General features: G+C 41.1%; 1 protein-coding gene across 2 annotated transcripts; it reads right to left on the bottom strand.

The window, feature by feature from the left end:
* Positions 1–1,061: 1,061 nt before the first annotated feature.
* Positions 1,062–18,253, bottom strand: LOC139640956 (interleukin-1 receptor type 2-like). Of its 2 annotated transcripts, XR_011694960.1 has the most exons (10): positions 18,116–18,253; positions 12,341–12,415; positions 10,983–11,235; positions 9,357–9,549; positions 8,188–8,359; positions 6,660–6,722; positions 4,409–4,541; positions 3,576–3,730; positions 1,800–1,889; positions 1,062–1,614 (listed from the first exon to the last, which is right to left on the bottom strand). XR_011694960.1 is itself a non-coding variant. In XM_071515153.1 (9 exons), the coding sequence occupies exons 2-9, from the start codon at positions 12,411–12,413 to the stop codon at positions 1,499–1,501; spliced, it is 1,158 nt and encodes a 385-aa protein (XP_071371254.1). In that variant the 5' UTR covers positions 12,414–12,415; positions 18,116–18,253; the 3' UTR covers positions 1,062–1,498. The 2 variants fall into 2 exon arrangements, 1 of the variants encoding a protein (XP_071371254.1); XM_071515153.1 differs by lacking the exon at positions 1,800–1,889.
* Between the last annotated feature and the right edge of the window lie 73 nt (positions 18,254–18,326).

The following is an 18,326-nucleotide window of genomic DNA, read 5'->3' as shown; positions in this document are numbered from 1 at the left end:
TTACTTACCTTTTGTGCAGGAGCCAGAAATACCCACCCATGGCATGCTGCAGGGGAAGGAGCGAGACACACCCGCCACCCTCTCTATCTCCCCTCTCTCTATCTGTCTCTCCCTCCCTCTCTCTCCCTTTATCTCTCTCCCTCCCTCCCCCCCCCCCTTCCTCTTTCTCTCTCCACTTCCGTATGTGTTCTGCAAAATGAATTGATAATTGATATTGATGATAAAGATTTCTCTACTCTCTACTCCAGTGTTTCTCAACATGGGGTCCGGGGACCACCAGGAGTCCTTGAGGGGGTTCCAGGGGGTCCCAAGGCAAATTGATGAATTGTTAAACTTCAGCATTATTTCATTTACAAGATGTTAACACAATTAGAGAGTGTAGAAGAATGACTGTTCTGATCATAGTTTCTCTGTTATCTCTCTACCTACAATACAGATAGTCATGGGATTCTGGACAAAATCATATCTAACAATAAAAATATTCTCAGATTTGGGTCCGAGACACAAAATCTCATCAAATGGGGGTCCGAGGCCCAAATGCGGACTAAATTAGGGGTCCTTGATATGAAAAAGGTTGAGAATCACTGCTCTACTCTACTCTCTCCTTCACTGTGAAGAAGTACAAGCACATAGCACATCCCTTCAACACAGAAATCTCACACACACACACACGGACACACAACATGCACGCACGGCCATGCACACTCACACACAAAAAAACACACACAAATACATACAAAAACACACACACACACACACACACACACATTCCTGTTACCCAGTGCTCATTCCTGTTACCCAATGTTCATTCCTGTTACTAAATTGTTTTTTTCTAAAAAATAAAGATAAACCACTATTTTTTTCCATCATTTATCCAATTGTTTAATAAATTAAATGATGAAAAATTTGATAAACTTGAGGTTTGGGTTTCCTTTAAAAGGAAAAAATGGCTTTGCATTTTTTAGAAAAATACAACTTGCGTGCATATATAGTGATTTTTTAGTCACAAATATCAATTATTTGAACATGTAACCAACCATTTCTTTAAAATAAACACTTTATTGAGGGGAAAACAAAGGAATTAGTTGACATGCTTTTAAACATGCTTTTTAAATGACACATGAGTTTTGGTAACAGGACTGAGAAAAATGCAACCATCTTCCACTTAGAAACCTTGTAAAAAATGAAATAAAGTTGCCTGAGATTGACCAATACACATTTTGAATAGTTAAATATGTGTGTTATTAGATTCAGTGTTGAAAAAAGATAAAAAATGAAGTTTAATTTGGAAGAGTTACAACAAGCAAATGGCACCCATTCGGCGGAATGGCTCTTTTACAATGAATTACTGTAAAAAATGGGTAAGTGTAAAGTTGACCACTACTACTTGGAGATACTACTCCTCAACACCGAGTGCTGCGGAAACGACTGCCAACGCTCATCTGATACATCAGTAAACACTATAAAGAATTTTTTTTTCCAGTGCAATCTGCCGGGGCTAGAAGGTGCTGTTCTGCCGAGCCAATAAGTAGTGCGTTAAGTAGAGGACAGAAAACACCGTCAGGATGCAGGTCACGCCGACCACAGCGACTGTCAGCAACGTAGACCTAGAATCTGAGGAGAGAGAGAGAGAGAGACACAGGTGAGGGGGGGTAAATAACTACCAGTTTAAACAAAAATCAATTCTGTCTATTTTCAGTGAACCATTCATTCGTGCTTTTCCCTGTTAAAGGTGCTACGTGTAGCATTTTAATCTATAAATCATTACCTAATTTATTTAGAGACATTAGTATAATTACCATAAACAGAAACCAGTCCATCAGTGGTCAGCCTGTCAGCCTCTATCAGTCTCTACTCTGCATCCCCCATTGTTTCTCCACCTGGTGGATCTGGAGGGAATTTTTTTTTTTATATCAAAAGTAAACCAAATCAAGCGGAAACAATCCACTGAGCCAGTCAGATTGTGTAGCCCCTATGACCTTTTAAGTAGGGTGCCCGTGAGCAGCCACTTTTTGCCCCACAATGATCTGTACAAAGTTCGGTACGACTTTAACATACGGCGCTGAAAAAACCTGGTAGCTGTTGGATATTGTAAGAGGAATGCGAGTACCGTCAATAGAACTTGCAGAAGGAGTTTTTAACAATGTTCATCGCAAAAAATCCAGATTCACATTGATATGTGGAACCAAACATGGTGAGCACATGAATGGCTGCCTTCTGAAGGTGGGGAACATTTGCTGCAGTAAGGCAATTGGTGACCCACCTCGCTTTGAAAAAAGTGGCAGAAATGAAGTGAAGCGGTAATGTGTTGTTTGTTGCCAGGCAATAATATAGACTGTCCTCCATGTCACGTGACTGTCAAGTTTCTCTGTCAAGTTTCTCTCTCAACATTGAAATATAGCATGAGCATATAGCAAAAATAGCATGGTGGAAAGTCAGGGTGTTGTGGTCGGGGATGGGGTCATCCACCATCCCCGACCACAACACCCTGACTTTCCACCATACGTTTACCTTCAATGTCGGCGACCGGGGTTCGATTCCTAGCGTTTCCAAAGGACATACAACTGTGAGTCACATTTTAGTTTTTTTAATTTAACCATGACCAAACCATTTTCCTAACCTTAACCAAGTTGTTTTAGTTACCTAACCATAACCATAACCCAAGTTATTTTATTTGCCTAAACTTTACCATAACCTTAACCTTAACCAAACTTGTTTTACTTGCATAAATCTAACCATTAACCAACCTTTGGGACGTAATTCAATTTGTGGCGGAGGAACATTTTCAAATTCGTCGGGTTGGAGGACTTGTTGCCATCTCCTGCCATCGGTAGGGGCGCTAATTAACTAATTAACGCTCCTGTGAGTCGTATTAGAGTGTAGGAACAAATGACCTATGTAGTCGTATGGGTTGGAGGACTTGTTGCAATAATAATATGCAAGGGCTCTGTAATGAACCCCGAGGGATTGTTCTTGTTACAACCTCAGCGTTCTTTACTGAACTCTTCTTAGAGGGTGTAACTACTTACTGTGAGGTCTAGGTAGAACCATTTAGTAAGGGTTCTAGATGAATCCCTCTGAGAGGGTTCTAAGTCTAACCTTCAAAAATGGTTCTACATAAAGGTTCTCCTATGAGGACAAGTCAAAGAACCCTATATGGTTCTAGTTAGTCTAGTTAGTCTAGTTATTTCTAGTGGAGTGTAGATCTGAAACTAAATAAAAACTAAACTAAATCCTAACATTTCTGAAAAATTAAAACTAAATTAAAACTACCAGAGCCACACTGACTAAAACTAAACTGAAATTTAACTGAAAATGTAAAAATATATAAACTAATGAATAATCCAAAACTACTGTATAATAATCCTGGTTCCCAGTCAAAAACAGCACAACCATGTCTAATCAATTCTGTTGAGACGGACAAGTCGTATGTATAGAAACGTGATCAGCTGTTCACAGCCACTGTTGCCTCCAATATGGCCGCCAGAGGGTGTGCTACATCCCCTGGAAGCCCTCTATAAGAAGGTTACGTAAAAACAGACGCTTCAATCTGGGATTTTCCTCCTTGTTTGTACCTGCTGGCACCAGAATGAAATTCCCATGAGGATTGCCTCGTTCGCTGTACACCCGACAGGTGTAGTTGATGTGGAAATCCTCTTCCTTCAGCTCAGAAAACTTCAGCAGGCTCTCCAGCCACACGCCTTTAATCGGACTCTCCTGCCTCCACGACCTGGTGCAGAGGGAGGGATGAGAAAGAGGAAACTTAATACCACAAACTACAGTACTACACTGTGTGAGCCTGGTTCGAGCACGAGTAATTATCCAGAAGTTTGTCTACTGTTCAGCATTCATTTAGTTGTACTTGTCCAGTGCTCATTCGGTCTACACATTCGGTTGGTGAGGAGCCATGGGTTATGTGTTTTCCACAAATTAATTCATAATTAACAAAAAATCCATAATTAACAATGGTGATTATTCAAAAAAGATGATTGCCATTTAGCTGGAAATGATTAAAGGTAAGTGGTTCCTCTCTCCATATGTTCTCACTATTTTGCCTTATCATGTCTGCGCAACAAGTAGAAAGAGGCCAGGTGATGCATAACAGGCTGACATTTATTTACGTGAGGTGCAAGAGTGACAAATAAAGTGTGAAAATTATAAAACGGCACAAAAGAAAACAGAGAAAAGAAAAAAAAGAAAACATTCTGGTCATAGAACATTTTTGTCACTTTTGCACCTCTCTTTGGGATTTCTTCCTTTTTTTTTATCAGTGTGGAGTTGCTGGATTCTTTTTGTCAATGACTTTTGAACCGAGGCACCTGAGACAAACCTTGTATAAGACTTTTCCTGAGAGCGCAGACAGATTTCGCTTGCTCTACACAACAAATAGAGAATAAACAGTGCTGACCGCTGTGCCTCTGCGTGGACTCGGTCAGATGGTCCGCTGAAGATGAAATCATCTCTGGCTATCCAGTAGATGCCAACTAAAGGCGTCCCCACACACGGCACAAACACCAGGCACCGCTTACTGAAACTGGAGCCTACACACACACAAACAGGCATGCAGATAGTTACACACACAGATATACTGTACATGTTCCCATACACATGCACACATACGAACATACACACGCACCAGGCAAATACATGAGAAAGAGGAAGGCCCCCTACCACTGAACATCTCCCTGGCTGCTCATTCATTATAAAAAAGCTCAGGATAATAACACGCAATCTTTGCAATAAACACGTACAATTTTTAAGTTCATAGATATTTTGCTCGAGGAGACTTCTGTACAGCAGATGCTTGGCAACACAGGGACTTGGACTCAAGTCCTGTGGTTGAGAAAAAACAAGTACAGATCCTGTCCACCAGGATTCCACCAGTTGCGGCCCCACTGATCCATCGGAAAATGGACAGAATTATTGACAGAGAGATTTCTGTCCGTTGGGCTGTTTTGGAACGTCAACATGGTGGGAGAGGCAGAAATACAGTAGCCTAGCTTTGCTCATAAGGGAGCTACTTAGAAAGAAAGAAGACGGACACAGACTATACAGTGTAAATTAAATGAGAAACTGACCTGGAAAACCTCCAGTCATCCCAACGCTATACCAGGCTTTCTCCGCTTTATCTTTGTTTTGGTTGTGCCGTGTCTGTTATCGGCACTATTTTTTCAAAAAAAAAAGAAGGAATGACTGATTGTCAACACATGGTGACGAATCCAGAAAAAGTTCAACTGGGTCGAACTTTCTGACCGTCAAAACGGATGGAAATCTGACGGAGACAGACGCATCGTCAGTGCTGTCTGGACAACAGACAGCTCTTATTGAAAATGAATTGAAATGAACGGAGACAGATAGCCACAACGGATCAGTGTCGCCATGGCTAACGTAACGTAAATACCACAGGTAATAACGTTACCTGCCGTCAAAGTTGGTAGGGGGGCAGAAGAGGTGGATGTCTGTAAATTAACGGCGGAGAGTGTGTGGGAGCAATGGTCAGCTAGCGCGACACGGTTATCGGTTAAATCACCTATTCCACAAACGTCAATACCACAGGTAATAACGTTACCTACCGTTAAGGTTTGCAGGACAGCAGACGACGTGGATGTCTGTAAATCGGCGGGTAAATCAGCGAAGAGTGGACCTCACTGTGTGAGTCAATAGCTGCGTTTACATGGAGCCTTTTAATCCGAATAGTATCCGAATCAGAATAAAAACGCCTCATATAAACGCCTCAATCAGAATAAACTGGCCCAATCCGAATGAAATTTAATTGTTTGAGAGGGCTGTTTACCCCTTTCATAATCCAGTCGATGGATAAAATTTCGTCATGTAAACACTCATTCCAATCATTTTCTTTATCTCGCCTCTTTCTGCACATGCTCGCGCATTTAATGTAAGTAACGTCAATTACGTTGCCCTTTTTTAACGGGAGGATTCGAATGGATGTGCTTGTTATTAACCCCGGGGCGCTCAGGCTTGATGTAGGCAGTGCAGCCCGTTTTTATATCAAGTCCTGACTCCGCCTCTCCGGGCCAGTTTCGCTTTACAGCGGTGAAAATTACAAATGGACCCAATCATTGCGGGGGCAAAACAAAACATCTTTTTCTGACACTTATGGAGTCGTATGTTTTGATAAAACTGTTGTTTCATCAGAAAGAACAGCAGTAAATAAATAACCGATGCAGGTGCATCTTTTAAAAACGTAAGCCCCTGTTAGTGCTGGATTCGGTGTTTTGCGCATGTCAGAAACTTTTATTCTGAATACATACCGTGGAGCATGTAAACGCACATGATAATGCGACCGTTATATTTAGCGCTCATGTAAACACTTGCGTGCGTTGCGCAATCTTCCTTTCATTCAGAATGAAAAAAAAAGTCTCATGTAACCGCAGCTAGTATGGCATTTATCAGTGTGTGGGACTGAATGTGTTATAGACGAGAGGCCAACTCTTAGTCAAACACGCCCTCTGGAGGCCATCTCACGAGGTGCATCATCTAACGAAGCGACAGATGTTTGACTGACTGCCTGAATTTAGTTCCTGATGCCCTCGGCTGTGCCATGGGAAAAACACTGTAACACCCAACAATAAACATTACAAACAATAAACATTGCAAAAAAAAAATCTAAAAATACAACTTTATAGCTGGCGACTCACCCCTCTCTGCCTTGATGATTTCATTGAACGGCTCGTGAATTTGGGGAGTCAGAAAGTAGTCCTCTGAAAAGACAGTGACCATGAAATACATGAGCGACACACAGTGACATGACAACAAAGGTTTGCTCGTATCACTTTTCTTTCATATTGTTTTTTCTTGAGATGGTCTAATCTCTCTAATATCACAAAATGCCACCAAAGAGTTTGTAGGTTTGTGAAAATTCAGTTATCCCTCGCGGCCACTTGAGGCCGCCAACGTGCAAAGTAGTTTTAATTTATCACTATTACTATTTATTATTATACATTTATTATGTATTATTATTATTCTCTCCTTAGCTCTTATTTCCTTCCCCAGCACCGCTCTATCACAGTAGATCTCAAACTTTTTGGCTTGTGAACCCTTAAACGAAGCAATGCGTACTCCTGACCCCCATCACAAGCTGCATATGCCATATCATTTTTTTTTTGTTAAAAGTGATAATAAGTTTGTATAGTAGAATTATGTTTTTGTTCCTATCCCATAAATCTTCTTGTGGCCCCCAAAATTACCTCGCGACCCCCTGAGGGGTCCCAACCCCCAGGTTGAGAAAAACTCTATCATAAATGATCACTCTAGGGTCACAGGAATATTTTACATGTATTGTCTTGGTGCTGTGACCTCTGACCTTTGCCCACCTCACTACTGGTTGCTAGAATGTTGCTGATCTAGAAAATTAAAGTGGATTCTACTGTTGCACTCACTGTATTCTGTTATCTGGATAACAGTAGTGCTGAAACGATTAGGTGATTCATTGATTAGACAGAAAATTAATCAGCTACAATTTTGCTACTCGATTAATTGTTTTAGTTATTTATCAAGTAAAAATAGCAAACATTTGCTGGTTACAGCTTCACAAATGCTGCTTTTCTTTGTTTCATATCATTATTAAATGAATACTTTGGGTTTTTTGGCTGCTGGTTTTGAGAATTACTTTGCTCTGGTAACAGTGATGGGCATTTGTCATTATTTTTGATATTTTAGAGACTAAATGATTAATTGATTAATTGAAAAAACAATCAATAGATTCATCAATAATGAAAATAATTGTTAACTGCAGCCCTTGATAACAGTATCAGCTGTGATGCATCCTGCCTTACATAATAAGTAGTTTATAAGTTTGATGTAGTCGTACACAATTTCCCATGTCTGACTGTATCCAAGTGTGTGACTCCGTTCTGACCTTTGACTCCTGTAATTTTGTTTGAGAACAACCGCTCTACCATACATGATCATTCTAGGTTCATGGGAATATTTTAATATCTGTTGTCTGGGTGCTGTGACCTCTGACCTTTGCCCTCCTCACTATTGGTTCCTGTATCGTTGGTAATCTAGAAAATGAAAGCTGAATCTACTGTTGCACTCACTGCATGTTTCTGTGGATAACAGAAACAGCTAAATGCCTCAAGTGTCAAAACTGAAATGTTTGTGTGCCTTCATATCGTTAGGATTGATTTGATGTAATCCTACAGTGTGTAACTCTGTTCTGACCTTTGACCCATGCTTCGATGGTCTCGGAGACAGAGCCCGTGACCCCGCCCAGGGTAAAGTTGAGCGTGCACGTGTAGGAGCCATTGTCCAGAGTCGTCACCCCATCGAGCTTCAGTTTGGTCTTGGACCAGTAGGTGAACCTGCCACTTCCGTCCTCTATGGGTTCACAGCCCTGAAGAGTCAAAGTTCAAGAGGTAATCTGTTTTTTTATAATGATGGTGACTAGAGGGAAAGTTCAGGATTTTTAGAGGCCTTCCTTATTTAAAAGAAACCAAGTCTCTTTTTAGGATGCAAGGGCTGCCAGGGTTAGGGGTTTGGGTCACACTTGATAAAAATATATGAATGGTACTTTTTGGGGTTTTGGAAATCTATCAAATGACAATATAGAAGCAGATAGAAACCAGTTCAAATTCCAGTTTGGCTGCTGGTTAGAGCTAGGCAAAGGAAGTGAATGAGAAACATTCTCACTTTCCTCAGCAACTACTTTCAAGGTGCTCATATATATAAATGTCAGTTCTGCTCCTCCTTGCTCTAACTCAACAGTGATCCAACCTATATCCAGTTCATGAAGCTTCTCCACTGTCTGTTCTAAACAGCCGGTGTCTGGTAGCTCTTTCCTGGGAAAAATCCTCTGCCACACAGGAAGTGATGCGTTTTACATTTCCAGTTTGTTTGGAATCAACAGAAGAAGCAGAACTGGGTAGCCAGCATGAGCAAGGATAGCCACCATGGCTGAACAGACAAAGAAAAGAGAAACTCAAACTGCATTGACAGAAAATGCAAGCTCCACCCACACTGTTTGATTGACAGGTGATCTGTGGCAAGTGCAGTGCAGAAACACCACAGTGAGGCTGAGCAACAAAGATGAGACTAAATAACAGGATTATCACTTTAAGCACAGAATAAACTGTTTTTTACATTAGCTGCTAAATCTGCACATTTTAGTGAACATTATTAGTATATAGTCTTTACATATATATTTTTATTTCCTATTTTGTATTTCTCTTTTTATTATTTTTATTCTAGTACTGTACTTTTGGTTGTTTAGGTTGTTCGTCCTAAGCATTTCATTGTACAGATAACCCTGTACAATGAACTAACTTGAACTTGAATAAACTACATAAATGACTACGTTGTATGTCAGTACTCAACACTTTCCTGTAACTCACCTTGTACCACTTGAGGGAGAAAGGGACAGAGTAGTTGTCCAGTTTCTTCATGTAGTCCTTCAGCGGGCAGGACAGACCGTCGGTCATTCCATTCGTCAGCGCCTGAAGACCTTTCCTCGGCCGGCTGCACTCTCCAGCCAGCGGCTCATCCACCACCAGCATGGTGGCCTGTCTGTAGCACTGAGAGGCAGTCCTGGTCAAGATAGAGGAGGAAATGGTCGATGTTTTCATTCAATAATCCCTTAATAGTTAGTATGTTTACAGCTGCACTGGGCAACATCGTATATTTGCGGCACCAAATGGCACTGAGAGGAAACTGTTTCTTCAACACCCAGAAATCCTGTGCAGTGAGGTCAGTAAACGTCACACAGCAGCTCATGTTTACCGTGATGCTTTCTACCAAAGGAAACCAAAGAGACGAGAGGAAAAGATCTAACGTTGGTGAGTCGAGCTTTCTCTGCTGCTGTTTAGGAGACAGTTTGGATTTCACTCTGAAGTTTATTCGTCACTTTCAGTGGATGGAGAAGTGACCAAACCTGATACCAGAATGTTATTTGGGCAAATATGGCAAATCCACAGTGTCTCAATTAGTGAGAATGGGACGCTCTTCTCTGTTGCAGCCAGACTTTGTGATTTAACCTGATGAGACAACTGTATTTTTACATAAAAACCTTATTAAGTGCAGCTTGAATTTTAACAGGTTTGATTTTGTCTATAAGGATATAAGGATGCACATGAATCAACACACTGCTAATGTGCCACTGCAAGACTACTTACTGACACTAAATTCAGTTCAATACAACAAAAAAGGAAGAGCACATGCACTAGAGGCTTCGTCACTACATGTGCGAATTAAAGAACAATTCATAATTGTAAAAATAGTTGATAAATAGTACATAGTAATAAATAAAGATGGGTCTCAGCTTTCTGGTTCAGTGTTGTGTCTTTTAATGTATAATGTTAAACTCAGTATAAACTCAAAAAGGATCAGTACAGTATACAGTAAATAAAGAATTCTAAATTCTTCAATTCTGGAGGAAGAAAAACCACTTGAGGTTGTCTCCTACACAATTCTTGCTTTATTGTGTATTTTCACTGTTGATTTTAATATGTGCTAATAATAAAAAAAAATCATCTTTAAATGTCTCAAGGACTTGAGTTACCTACTGTCCTTTAAAAAGCTACATAACGTGTTTTATGCTCTCATTTCGTAAGAGTAGTTGTCTTTTTCCCACGGCACAGCCAAGGGCATCAGGAGCCAAAGCCAGGTCAGAGAGTCAGTCAAACATCTGTTGCTTTGTGAGATGGCCTCTAGGGGGCGTCTTTGACTAAGAGCTGGCCTCTCACCTATCGGCTAAATGCCACATTGAGTCCCACACAGTGAGCCCCACTCTCCGCAGATTTACAGAGATCCACGTCTTCTGCTGTCCTACAAACCTTAATGGTAGGTAATGTTATTACCTGTGGTATTTAAGTTACGTTAGTGGAATTCAACACGCGCTGTGGGCCTGTACAGGACTTGTTTACTTTGTAATGCTTGATACCTCATTTTGGAACAACACTCTTTCCATTGACACACACATTCACACACACACACCGGACACACTGTCCAGTTTGTGACTGTACCTCAGGATGGTCACATATTCCCCAGTGTCCTCCAGCTGCACCCTGAGGACCCAGAGCGTCTCTCCCCGCAGCAGGAAGTGTCCCGGCCGGTCGCTCAGCTCCCGGCCCGTCCGCGGGTCGTACCAGGAGATGTTGTACGGCTCAGTGGTGAAGTTGAAGACGTCCGGAGACACCAGCGCGCTGTTCAGCATGACCACATCCCCTGGCACCGAGAAGACCCGTCCAAACTGCAGCCGGTAATCAGTGCAGTTCTCTGCTCAGAGGGGAGGAGATGTTTTTTCAGCATTTTATCAGTTAATCTTATTAAATGAGGTCTGTGGTCTAATGCGGATCCATTTGGAGGTGGGGTCCTTCATATGAAGTTAAGTTTTATTTATTTATAGCCCAATATCACACAAAAGGGCTTCACAAAACAAAAAGGTAAAAGCAATGGTCAAAACAAATACAATAAAATGTACAATCAATTAATAAGAAAGTCGAAACAATAAAAGTAATTCAAACAGTAAAATGCAGCCTAGTTAAAACATCATATCAGACAATAACATCATATCAGTGGGACACATGACCAACTACACATGGTTATATATACATTTTAAGCTTGCTTTTAAAAGATTCCACAGAGTCAGCATCTCTTGTCACTACTGGCAGACTGTTCCATAGAGATGGTGCTCGGTAGGAGAAAGCCCTTCTGCTTGCTGCTTTTTTTTTTATCCTTGGAATAGACAGGAGATCTGCATCCTGAGATCGCAGAGCCCTTGATGGTAAGTATGAGGTAACAAGAGCTGACAAGTAATGTGGTGCAAGCCCTTGAACTATTTTATACGTTAATAAAAGTACTTTAAAATCAGCTGTAGCTTGGACTGGTAGCTAGTGCAAGGAGGCCAGAATGCGGGTTATGTGATCATACTTCCTGGTCTCGGTTAGTAGTCTTGTGTCAGCATTTTGAACAAGCTGCAGTTTGCTAATATTACATTTGGGTAAGCCAGAAAACAGAGCATTACAATAATCAAGTCTAGAAGAGACAAAAGCATGGATGAGTGTCTCAGCATCTGGCATGGAGAGAATGGGACGTATTTTTTATATATTCCACAGGTGATAAAAGCCGTATTTTGTAATACTGTTAATGTGTGTTTCAAATGAAAGGTCGGGATTGAACATAACACCAAGATTCTTAATGAAGGGACTCTGAGTTACTCTGGAACCATCAAAATTAAGACAGAAATCATTATACAGAGGTCTCAGTTTTGATCTGAATGATCATCTCTGTCTTATCAGGATTGAAGAGAAGGAAATTTGATGTCATCCAGCCTTTGAGCTTTGCTGCTGTTCATATGAGTTGAGAAAATAGTGTGTCTCACCCTGCAGTGTTGACGAACCTCCAGACAGCCTGAGGACCAACAACAAGCCTGCCAGCACTGGAATCAGGCACATGACTGAAAAACACACACACACACACAGTGGTTGAGTGAACTGATACAACAACACAACACACACAGTGACATGGGAGGACATGCTACAGAGAGTCATGACAAGCAGCTGACAGATAAAGGTTATAAAACAAAGATGTTAGGGCCCGACAGGTCTGATCTGTACCACAGATAAACACCGATAATAATAATAGTAATAAATATGTTATTTAGGCAGGGAATAAAATATGTAAAAAAGAAAAAAAATGTCTAAAGAGAGAACATTTGAACCAAAGAGACAGTGGCCAGTTTGTAATAAGAATGTATACCTTGTTATAAAATAATATGCATATATTATTTCAATTAGTTTTAATTTACTTTCAAAGGTTAGGTGACATACAATTGCTCTATGCAGGGTTTCCGTTAGCCGGTATATGCCGGCTTTTTTTGGCTGGTAAAATGTGCAGTTGTCCGACAAATAAAAATCTGGTTGGCCAAACTGTCCAGCAGAAAATGACAAATATCAATAGCCTAATTAAATTATATCGCGTGACCTAAATTTGTTGCTGGCACCATGGTTAGCATTGCATTTGTACAGACATTTCTCCACTGAATAAATCCTGGTTCTGCTTTTTTACTAAGTGGGGAGATTGGTCAGTACCAGGATAACTAGCCCTGCTTTTTACCAGCATGTCATCTACAAACAGAATTTGTATTTTTAGCTTTATGTCGGTACAAATTCTCTGTGTAAAGACAGCTCCAAAAAGGACAACAATGACCATAAGATTACTCCAAACAGCATAATCCCAGTGCTCTGAAGTGAAACCGTTGCACTGAGTCCAGAAGTCCAATATTTACTTCATTATCTCCTACATTTTACCCACTTCTACATCGCCACACAGTCACAACTGTAGCAAGCCGATGCTGCCTTCAAATGCTGTCAGAAATATTGCAATTGCAGGTCGCGCTTAAACGACCCAATAAAATGGTAAATACAAAGTTGAATTTTATATGATAGCCAAGATGCCAAGATGTGGCATTCTCATTCTTTGTTGAACATTTAGGTGTCACGTATATACAACAATTTTTAGCCAACTATTTATTATTAAAATATAAGTTACAAAGCTGATGGGAATATTCTCGTCTTCATTCTACTGTGGTAGCACAAAGTAGCCAAGCTTTATTTCTGAAATAGTCAGCAAAAACAGCTACTATTATGTCGGAGTCCATTTTGTAATTCTCAAATAAAAATAGGCTACTTGAATACACAATGAGTTGTAATTGCGATTGTCAAATTCGAAATTACGATCTTATGAGGAGCGCCTGAAGGCAGCAAGACGTGATTCTTTTAGTAGCTCTACCTGTGGAAGTTATTTTTTCTTTTAGAAAAATACTACCTTAATATCAATTAATGACCTAAAGGATGACTGTGGACCTGGACCAGATGGCATTGAGACTAAATTTATTAAACTAGCTGCTCATATTTTGATGTATCCATTATGTGACTTATTTAACCCGTCTTTTTCAACTTGAGCACTCCCTAAGTTCCATTTGGAAATGTGCTAGTTACTCCACTTCATAGGGGAGGTGACCCCCATGATATTAACAATTACCGTCCAATTTCTATGATCAGCTCTGTAGTTAAAATCTTTGAGAAACTAATTTTCAATCAATTATCACTCTATGTTGATGATTTCAGCATTTTATCTCCATGCCAGTCTGGCTTCAGACCTAATTATTCATCAACTACAGCTCTTTTAAAATTTACAAATGATGTGTTTTCAGCTTCAGAGAGTGGTAAACTCACTGCTGCAATTCTTCTTGATTTAACCATCGTTGATCACTATTTACTTCTTGATAAACTTTATGTCATTGGTGTCTCTCAGAAAACTCTACTTTGGTTTAACTCATATCTTCATCATAGATGCCAGTGTGTCAGTTTCAATGGAAGCCAATCCGATTAACCGTTGAGAAGGGAGTACCACAAGGTTCATCTTGAGGACATTCCTTTTCTCTATTTTTATTAATGATCTTCCTAAAATTTGTTCTGACTGTCAAGTACAATTATACGCTGATGACACTGTAATTTATACATCTAGTGTTAACAGAAATGAAATTGAAAGATCCCTACAACTTGAATTTGCCTCTGTTCAGAAGTGGTTCTCATCCAACAAACTATTGCTGAACAAAAATAAGTCATGTAGTATGTTGTTTGGTACCAGACAAGGTCTTGGTGACTCAAGACCTTGACTCAAGACCAGATTTGACCATTTGTTTCAATGATGGAACATCCCTTGTAAAAGTGGTTACTTTTAACTACCTGGGCCTCTGGATTGATCCAGTACTTTCTTTTAAACCACATATTGAGACCATTATAAACAAAATAAGTTGCAACCTGAGTATATATCATTCCATAAATTGTTTTACTACTTTTTTCAGATGAGAAAAATAATTGTGACACAATTGTTATTGCCTATACTGGATTATGCTGACATTGTTTACCAGAACACCTTCGAAACACATCTTCAACCCCTCAATGTTTTTTACAATAGTCTCTGCAGATTTATCTTAAGGTGTCCCTATCGAACTCTCTGCTCCATGTACGAAACACTGAACTGGTTACCCCTCAATGCTAGAAGACATTAACATTGGCTCCAATGGATTTTCAAATGTATCCATTTCAATTATCCTTCTTACCTAAAATGTTGTATTGTATTGTATGTTTTGTGTTGGACCCCCTCGAAAACGAGATGGTTCATCTCAAGGGTCTCTCACTCGCTCTCTCTCTCTCTCTCTCTCTCCTCTACTCTGCATTCTCCATTGTTTCTCCACCTGCTGGTGGACTGGCACAAAACAGGAAGAGGTTCTGTTCTTCCAGAGCAAACGGAGCTAAAGCTTTTAGAGTTTCTGGCAGCAGATGGTGGAAGGAGGGAAAGAAAGATGGAAAAATCACTTCCAACATGTTGATCCTCTTCTGGGAGAGGGAGGGGGGCACGAAGCACAGTTTACGGTAATTGGGTGTGTTGGCCTAAAAATCTGCTCAGCCACATGATCCTTGTCCATCTGGTTGTGGGGCTGCAGTTGCGAAATAGTAATGAAAACAGATCACAGGTCCAAGGCCATGGAGTCTGGCTGCATGTGTGACGGGGTCAGTGCTATGGGTTCATGCATGTTTTAATTACTTTTTGCATGTTTTGGATTGTATGTCTTTTATTGTTTTGCTGTGGTTTTTTAATGATTCTTGTAATCAGTTTTATTGGATTGCTGTGTTTTTATGGTTTTGCTTGTTATCGCATGCGGAAGTGTTTTTTCCTGACTGCCCTGAAGCACACAGGCACAGACCAACCCAGAAAACAATCAGCGAATTGGCAACAGGTGTGGAGCGCTGGTGAATTGGAAAACGGCAGAGATTAAAAGAGAGGAAGGAGCGAGCAGGGGAAGCGAAAAAGAACTGCAAGGCGTCCCCCGCTGAACCCGCAGCTCAGAAGACGAGCCACCAGCCCAGCGAACGAGCCACCAGACCAGCAGACGAGCCACCCTGGTAGCCCGAAGTGCAGTAGCCCGTGTCCGTTCGGCGTGAATACTCCAGCCTGGGTCGGTAGCGTAACGTTGCCGCCCAGGAAAACCATGAGTAGTTGTTACCAGTATTTTGCGGCGGACACCGAGAGGGCCGGCTGTGGGGCCGGGCAAGTAGGTGGTGTGCTAGAGTTGTGTCTGGAGGATACTGGCGGTGTTATCTGTTGCAGGACCCCGAACGAGTGGAGCCCCGGAGAGGAGACCGCGGCGGGACCCCGAACGAGTGGAGCCCCGGAGAGGAGACCGCGGCGGCCATAGCTGTTGGCGTGGGGAGGAAGACAGACCGCTGAGGGCTTCGTGGCTGCCGACATTCATCGTGTGCTGGCATTCGTGTGGACTGGTGATCCCTTCGACGGCGAGACACTGACTGAATGGACTGATAAGGGGGATGTTTTAGCGTGCTTTTATTTTTTAGACTCTAGGATCCCTAAACATTTTTATCTTTTTACATTTGTTTTATCATAATAAACCCTTTTAATTAGTTACCTCTGTGTTGTGGTTTTAACTCTGCTCACCCCTGATTTTAAAAGAACCTGTGTAGCCGTTTTTAATGGAGTCCTAGGCTCCTTCCAATTCCTAGGTGGCGTTGTCGGCATTTTAATCCTTTTTACGTTCTTAATATTTATTTTAACCATTGACTTGGCCTAGCCACGGCACACATGAACAACATATAGAGCAGCTCAAGACCATATAAACAGTCAGTCAGTCAGTCGGCCACCTGTCGCTTCGTGAGATGATGCGCTTCGTCAGATGGCCTCAAGAGGGCGTCATTGACTTTGAGATGCAGTGTTTCACAAAATCATAAAAACGTGAGGCACAAAATCAAGTTGGTCAGTGTATAGAAATTGATCTAAATTGATCTCTGATGTGCGCATCATGTCATGTCTGTCATGTGGAGATGCACAGCAGCAGACCAGCAGCATTGTACACAAGTCTGCCGGCGTGAAAACAAAAGTGAAACTTAACATTCCACAATCTGCTCCAAACTCGCCAGTGTAACTCGTCTTCTGCTGCCCTACAAACCTTAACGGTAGATAATGTTATTACCTTGTGGTATTTAAGTAACGTTATGGAACTAAGTAATTGAACCATGTCGCAGTGCTTCAGTGCATAGAATTGAACACACACGCTGTGTAGGACTTTTTTTTTGTGTTTCTAAATGTTGAAGAGACATGGTTAATTTCTGTCTGTTTGTGACTGGGAAGTGATCATTTCATCACTGATCCATCTGATTGATTTAGTGTTTAGATTATGTCAGCTTGTCAGCTAGCTAACCATAGTATACCTGATTTTAGCCCTTCCCATAATGCTTTGCTTTACCAGTTGTTCCAGTCAATACACTGCCTGCCGACTGCCGTTCAGTCGTACTGAAGAGAGTGTAATACTGTTGTAACTTAATAAAGTGACTATAAACAACTAAATCAGTGTTAGTATTACTTGCATTGGACATTTCCAACTCGTCAGTGGAACACCAACTACTGTTAGTGAAGAAGATCAGCCGAAGCTTATTTCGGGTTACTTGATATATTTGGTCACAGTTAGCTAGGTTAGCTAGGGAGCCAGCCAATGCTAGTTAGCTGCATTTTAATATAATTCATGCTTTTAACATCAAGAGCAGCTTGATTAAGGCAGGTGAAAAGGGAATTACAGTAATCTAATCGTGAGAAAATTAAGTTATGAAATAGGAGTGAACTCAGACAGTAATGCAGGACAATTTCCTGGGACAGGGCACAGGACACCAGTTGACCTGAGACCATTCATCTTTCCAACAAAGAAAGATAAAACATTTTCACAGTCATCAGTTGACAATGCAGGGACCGCGGGAAGGGCTGAATTCACAAGCTGGTTAATGGTACTGAATAAGAGCCTGGGGTTATGTTTGTTATTGCTGATTAAGCCAGAGAAATAGGTGGCTCTCTGGAGTTTTTTCTGCTTGCCTCCTGTGTGTTAAATGAGCCTGGGTTCATGGCGTTTGGTCCCAGATGTCCCTGAACAGAGTAAATAACCATGTGGAGCAGGCAGGACAGCAGGGAGGAGGGGTTACTGCACATTACAGACAGAAACACACAGTGATGTTGGTGACTGATCGAAAGACAGCTGTAATTTGATCCCAGCTCTTAGTTACTACGGTTCAAAACACTGAAAACTCACCGTCTGATGCTCTCGTATCCCCACAGCCTCCTCAGGTTACAAAAAAAACACTGTAGAAATGTCTTGGTTTAGTTTTTTCCCTTCTGCTTGAAGCTCAGAAATGCAGTTCCCAGCTCTGACTTCCTCTTCTGTGGAGGCTTCAGCACATGTTGCAATTTCCTTTGGCAGGGATCTTTTGAAAGCCGGCGTGTGTCCCAATATATTGAGCAAT

The sequence above is a fragment of the Centroberyx affinis genome, unplaced genomic scaffold, assembly GCF_046629955.1.
Source record: "Centroberyx affinis isolate AG114_WGS23_722 - 3 ecotype Tasmania unplaced genomic scaffold, CSIRO-AGI_Caff_v1 ptg000317l_1, whole genome shotgun sequence".
Classification (NCBI taxonomy): Eukaryota; Metazoa; Chordata; class Actinopteri; order Beryciformes; family Berycidae; genus Centroberyx; species Centroberyx affinis.
This window is presented reverse-complemented; position numbering and strand designations above follow the sequence as displayed.